The following is a 6724-nucleotide window of genomic DNA, read 5'->3' as shown; positions in this document are numbered from 1 at the left end:
AAATCTTAACGAAAACAGGTAACAACGAAATTAGGTCAACTAAACTGCAGGCAAGTGTACAAAAATAACAAAAACAACCAAATCTGAACAAAATTATTGCACGCAGGTGTACAATAGAGACAGCGGAACGTGAACGAGGTGCGGGAGGCAAGCGTCAACTGACCAACCAATTAGAGCGCGCCCCGCCTCCTCGTCCCGCACCGCACCACCAAAGAGACCTAAATTTTGTAACTGCGCATTCAAGGTCGTTTGTCCAAGATGTTTGCCGGGTATTATACTGCATGGGCTGCGGACTGCCGATTTTACGATTCATTTTTTATTTGAAAGCTGGTGCCTGGTCACATGGTCCCATTTAATTTAGCCTTGTTCCGACAATGTGAAGGGTTTAAATCTTTTTTTTATTATTTTTTCTGATTTGGTCTATTCTCTATGTGGACACAACACAACTTATTTTTTATACCATCTTAAGCAGTATTTTAAATTATTACTATATTTACAGATTTCCGCCACATGCGATCTGTCATTTTATTTCATGTTTCGTAATAAATAATATAAAGTATCTCCAATAAGTTGTATTTAAAGCATTTATATTGTATTTTTTTTGGAATGTAAAAATGTTTTGTTATTAATGTATCAATTTTTTATTTCTCTAAAAGATGTTTCTGTATATTGTGTAAATAGATGAATTGTTTAATAAAATGGAGAAAGTATTTATTGTTTTTTATTTTACTGCATCTTTAATAGTACACCAATTTTTTTTAAACTCGCTCCAAGCATTCGCTATAACAGAAGGCACGGCAGTGCCCCCGCCAAGATGAGCCAAGCGAAGCGCAAGGTAAGCACCTTTTCTCGAAGTGTTTAGTTGCTTCCCGATGTAGAAGATAGTTTTTATTCTCAGGATATATAATAATAGACTAATTTAACATGTAAGGACTCAATTGAATAGCTCTAATACTGTAGATTTTATAGTTATCTGTTCTTCAAAATGTTAGGGTACGTCCTGAAGCACTAGAAAGCCCTAAGTTTGGTGTGTAAACAAAGTTCAGTATACAATACAACACTACCGTGCCGCAAAATAACTAAAGAACTTACTCCCCCCATCCCCTTAAATGGGTGGAAGTTGGAATGAGACCCACCAATTTTATGAATTAGGACATAAAAGTTTACACGGGACTTTAAATTGTAACTAAAAAAAAACTATTAATAAGTACTGAATCCCTCCCAGAAACATTTCAAGTAATATTTTACCAAGACGACCACATGTCTACCACCCTTCACAAATTGTATATATTTATCGACAGAAGGTGGTCAGGATTGACTTCGGCCATGCTTCCAAGCGTGTAGGCAGTGGATACGAGCAAGGGAAATAAAAGTTACTTCGAATTGAAAGTCGGTTGTAATTCAAATTTAAATTAAATGACAAAATCACTTTAACCGTTAACTTAATTTTACACTTGAAATTGGAACGCGGTACAGTTCCCAGGAGACTTGCTATCGCAGAGACGGCTGGACCATTTCTGACTGTCCCGCTCGGCTTACGCCCCTCCTAGACTCTGTATAACGCTATTAGATGGCGCTGGCGCTCCAATATCTCGACGCTTTGTTCGGTTTTTAGTGTAGGTATCCGATAGATGGCACTCGCAGTCCAATACCTCGATGTTTTGATCAATTTTAAGTGTGTATCCGACATATTAATAAAAATATATGACTTGGCTGATTCGCTACCGTCGTAGATGTGTTATGTATATTTAGTTTATTAATTTTTTTTTGTATCGCTGTCGCATGGGGCTTGTCCTGTTATGGCAAGTGATTTTTATAAATAAATGAATAAAAAATAGTTTCTGAACTAAGTAACGAAACATGGATGTTCCCGCCCGCGGCTTCGACCACGTGTAATTAAAATAATAAAATTGCAAATGTTGATGAATTTTTTTATTACGTCTAGTGGAGTTTTAAAACTCTGTGAGAACTCGTATAAAACAGACAAACCAAATATTAAATGTCTCTCTTTTGTAATACTAAAACATGCAAATGTTCATAGGTGATGTATCGCTTACCATCAGGCGCCCTATTAGTTCCTTTGCCAACTTTAAAAAAAAACCAAACTGTCTGTCGAATGCTTTCACGAATCATGATGTCATCTGAGATCAAACATTGTCATTACTCTCGAGAGACGAGACTGCCGTTTGAACTTTGAGTCAGTTTTGTTTAATGTTTATGTGTAACTTTTTGAACTCATCAAAACTTAAATTTTCTAATAAATATTTATATAGTAACAATTAGTATTTTGCATGGCTACCATTGCTGTAATAGAATGGACTTGATTGCACTAAAAGTTTAAAAAACCCGACCAAAATATATATTAAAGTGGTATGTATTCTCAAATCTAGTTGAAGTGTCTACAATGAACGCATAGTTGGCATTTACTGACCATCATCAGGTATCTTATAGACTGTTATTGCTTTTTAACTATTTTTTTGTTGCATGATATATCCCATGTGGTCTAGTTATGACAATTTGATAGTAGTTTCGGTTTTTGTTAAATATATCATTTAAATTTATAAGTACTTGCTTGCTTACGATAAGTATTTTACTCATCATTGGGATGATTGTGATAATTTATCTAATACCAGCTGTTTGCTCTGGCTTTTCCTGTGGTAGGTACATATATTATTGTCCGTGTCACTCAGTGACAGAAACAGATCTTTCCTCTTTATGATATTAGTATAGTCTAATATTTTGGTATATCCAGATATAATATCACATATCACCCACACAATATTATTGAACTAATGTTGAAAAAATAGACTCTAAAAAAGAAACATTAACCAATGAAATATGAGAGGTCCACCTCATTGCTTTGCCATGGTACATATTTAGCCTATATATGGTACTCAGGAATCACATATATTAATCCAACGGTGAAAGTATATTTGAAATTTGACCAGCAGTTCCTAAGTTTATACATAAGCATTCTAACAAACTCTTGAGAGTCATAGTATTAGTGTAAATTAACATTATAGCAATGTTTTAATTTTTCAGGAAATCAATCAGGAGAAATATGACAGCAATGGATGAAATAGATTTTAATTATGAGTATAACGTCAAAATTGAACTCTGTGAGAGTGATAATATCTTATTCGACATAATAAAACCTAAAAACGAAAGTGAAATAACAATTGACGCAGAGGTATTTCATAAAGAGACGTTTATTGAGTTAATAAAGTATGAAGATTTGTTACTAGAAGCCCCAAGACTGTGTTCTCTCTGTGATGGAATATTTCCCAATAGGTTTGTTTAACAGTATCTACACTAGATGAAGTATGCAGTTTGTCTATGGACAAATCCCCTAAGGAGGTATTTCTATAGCTTATGTGATGATCTGGTGCAAATGGTACATCACTGCCAAGTATCATCAAAATCCGTTCAGTAGTTTTTGTGTGAAAGAACCATAAACATACATTCATATATTCTTACCACCTTTGTCATTTATAATATAAGGAGTTCATTCTCTTGTCTGTCATTGCGACTAATTTTATAATGGAAATAGAGTACAGAAAAAAAAAACAATCCAAAAACGAAGAAGGTTCTAACTTTGCCTTTTTTTTAACTTTGTTATTGTAGTTAGTGACAAAATTAGTTAATAAAGCCAACAAAAAACAGTTGCACTAAGAACCCCATCCTATTTTTAAGTTGCAAAATTTAAAGTGTGTCATTTTTATTTAGGTGTACATAGTACACTCATTAGATATTCAATGGAATTTGTTTCTTATTTCAGTTATTCATTCCTTCAACACAATACGAAGCATTTAAAACTATCACTGGACAAATGTGAAATATACTCATGTATAACATGTTCTAGAAAGTTCTCTAAACGCAGCGACTTAGCGAATCACGAAATAAACTGTACAATTCACACTGACGATAATAACAATAAATCAACATGCCCTGTATGCAATATGCATATAGAAACGTCAAAATTGAAAAACCACCAGAGAAATCATAGAAGAAAACAGGCAAAGTGCGAAATATGTGGCCTGATGATAAACTCGCACAATATGAAGCGTCATGTGCAGAACATACACACAAAACAGCACAAAATCTGTGAACACTGCGGGAAAAGTGTTAAATATAGATATTATAGTACTCATATACAAAAAGTACATCAGAATGATAAAGTTAAGTGCGTGCAGTGCTGTAAATATTTCAAATCTGCAGAATCCCTGGAACAACACAAGCTGTATATTCATTGTAAATCAAAAATAATTAAGTCAACAACTCCAACTGACATTCAGCACCGATGCGATAAGTGTTCTAGTGTTTTTAAGTTAAAATGCAATCTACAAGCGCATGTAAAGAGATGTAGATCAGTGAAGTGCGGTTTGTGTGGTGCGATATTAAAAAATAAACAAATTCACAGGAATCATTTGAATTGGGTGCATTATAAAGGGAAGGAGCATAGCTGTGATGTGTGCGGTAAGACATTTAAATCACCGTATTCTGTGCGTTCCCATGTGAAGAACTCGCATGCTACAGTTAAGCGAGACAGATGATATTGATGGAAAAATGCTCCACATAAGTGATTCGATATTTCATGGGATTCGATAGCTACATGTTTTGACAAGTTTTGTATGTGCATTTACATATTTGTCTTTGAAATTTGCAATTTAAACGATTGTGTAATTTTTTTTTATTTATTGATATTCATTACAGAACTTGAAAGATTCATAAATTATGCTAACATGAACTTATTCAAGAAATGCGTGGTGCATTTACAGATACATGGCTAGCTTACTTTGTTTTATCCATGTTATGGGTCACAATTGATTAAAGTATAAAATTGTCGTGTAGTGGTGCTTTATTATGAACTTGGGACTCGACTTAAAATTTTTTTTTTTTTAGTTCTCTCGATAGATTTCTATATGTAGTAATAAGTAGTGAAGTTGACTTCGTTAGTGTGTAGTAGGTAGCACCTAAAAAGGCATTCCTCGAAATTGCGAAAAAAAACATCGGTTGTTTCTTATATAAATCACTGATAAATGTATGTAGAGGTTAGTAGCTGAAGAGAAATCGTTTGTTGTAAACCAGAAAATTATTTGGTGCGGTAAAATCGAAAAAAAATCTATTTACATAAATTGGAGTGATTTAATTACATCCGGTGCGAGGATTAATCCTAATTACTGTAAATGTTAAAAATCATTGATAAATATATGTAGAAGTAAGTGATTGCTTACTTACTTGCTTCTGTGTCTCAGAAAAACCCCGAATTGGGTTATGTCCTCCGAAATGAGAAGGAGAATTATAGGAGGCCAGTGGGGAAACAATAAAAGAACTCTCTATTGTCTCTTAAATCTTCGAGTGGACTGTATTTCGTTTATTTATATTATGTACATGCGTTAATCAATCAATTTACAGTACTTGGTACTTTACAAAAGTTTATTAGCAGAGAGTGCAGCTAGTTAGCCGGAAGTGGAGTGAGTTTAGATTTTTTTTTTGTGATGAATCTCAATGCTATCCTGAAGGGCTACTACATCTTAGCACGGGCGCGTGGGTGAACTAATGGTTCACCCTGGTAGCGACACGCTCAAGGGCGTCCCCCCTTGTCGGGGAGTTTAGACTTTCGCGACGGCTGCCTTGTATTGGGGTTCCTCTCACACACACACCCTCCGTTAGAAGGGTGTGTTGGGGTTCCTCTCACACACACACACCCTCCGTTAGGAGGTAGCTCGTGCCGCCCTTCCATACCGGCGGGTCCTCGGGAGGGCTAGTCGTCATTCTTGGTTATCTTCTTGTATTTCCTCAGCACTGCCGGACAAACCTATTTAAAACACCGGTATACGAGAGAGAGTGTACATTCCGACTACCGGGGATAGACCCGTCGGTGTGGATAGCATCTATACATTTACATAAAAATAGTGAACTATATACAAAATAATATACATAAACTAAGCATTTTTTACAATTCAAATTCAATCATGCTCTTTCAGCCATGCTTAATAATAGAACTCTAATTACTCTAGTTCGTTCTTAACAAGAATATTTTAATTATCTCTCGAATAGTTATCGCCAAGACTTCGAAGAACACAGGTATACAATATTCTTCACATATACCAGATGCCCCTTTTACACAGGTGGAATGATGTCCACAACATTAAAAAATTCCATATTCACTTTGGCAGTAAACTATTTTTTCAGGAAGCTCTAAAAGGGTGAACTGTTTTCGATAATTGTAGAGAATCGCTGCTTCAGGATTCAAGAAATTATGTTTACCTCCACCCAATTCTCCCACCAAGTCTTAATAATGTTAGACCCTTTGCTAAAACAACAGTCACACCGTGTTTTTGTCACTTGATATGCAGCGGACGGACTTACAGCTTTCTGCAGGCGTCTCATGGCATCTCTGAAAATGGGGTCTTGATGGAGATCCAGAACTGGGTGATTTTTTTTTTCCAGCTTACAATCCATGTACTACTTATTTTAATCTCGAGGGACGGGGTTTTGGGTAGTAATTGTAATTCAATCGAAGTATCGTTACTTCAATTTTTTGATCGTTTTCCTCTTTTTGATCGTTTTTCTCATTTCGTTTCCATTGATTTCGCAATCCACCATTTTTTAACTCAGTTGCATGTTGCTATATTGCGCATCGTTCTTTATACAATTTCGAAGATACGTCTCAGACGTGGTTATGTATTTATTATATGGAGTAAAGTTGTGTTATGCAGTT

At 35.1% G+C, this 6724-nt stretch overlaps 1 protein-coding gene across 2 annotated transcripts; it reads left to right on the top strand.

The window, feature by feature from the left end:
• Positions 1–2198: 2198 nt before the first annotated feature.
• Positions 2199–5638, top strand: LOC119839319 (zinc finger protein draculin-like). Of its 2 annotated transcripts, none has more exons than XM_038365563.1 (3): positions 2199–2370; positions 3043–3291; positions 3779–5638. In XM_038365563.1, the coding sequence occupies exons 2-3, from the start codon at positions 3062–3064 to the stop codon at positions 4551–4553; spliced, it is 1005 nt and encodes a 334-aa protein (XP_038221491.1). In that variant the 5' UTR covers positions 2199–2370; positions 3043–3061; the 3' UTR covers positions 4554–5638. The 2 variants fall into 2 exon arrangements, with proteins under 2 accessions (XP_038221491.1, XP_038221490.1); XM_038365562.1 differs by having other exon boundaries at positions 2199–2440.
• The last annotated feature ends 1086 nt before the right edge of the window (positions 5639–6724 follow it).

Source organism: Zerene cesonia, unplaced genomic scaffold (genome assembly GCF_012273895.1).
Source record: "Zerene cesonia ecotype Mississippi unplaced genomic scaffold, Zerene_cesonia_1.1 Zces_u011, whole genome shotgun sequence".
In the NCBI taxonomy this organism is placed as follows: domain Eukaryota; kingdom Metazoa; phylum Arthropoda; class Insecta; order Lepidoptera; family Pieridae; genus Zerene; species Zerene cesonia.
Note: the sequence above shows the minus strand (reverse complement) of the source record. Positions and strands in the feature narration are given on the sequence as shown.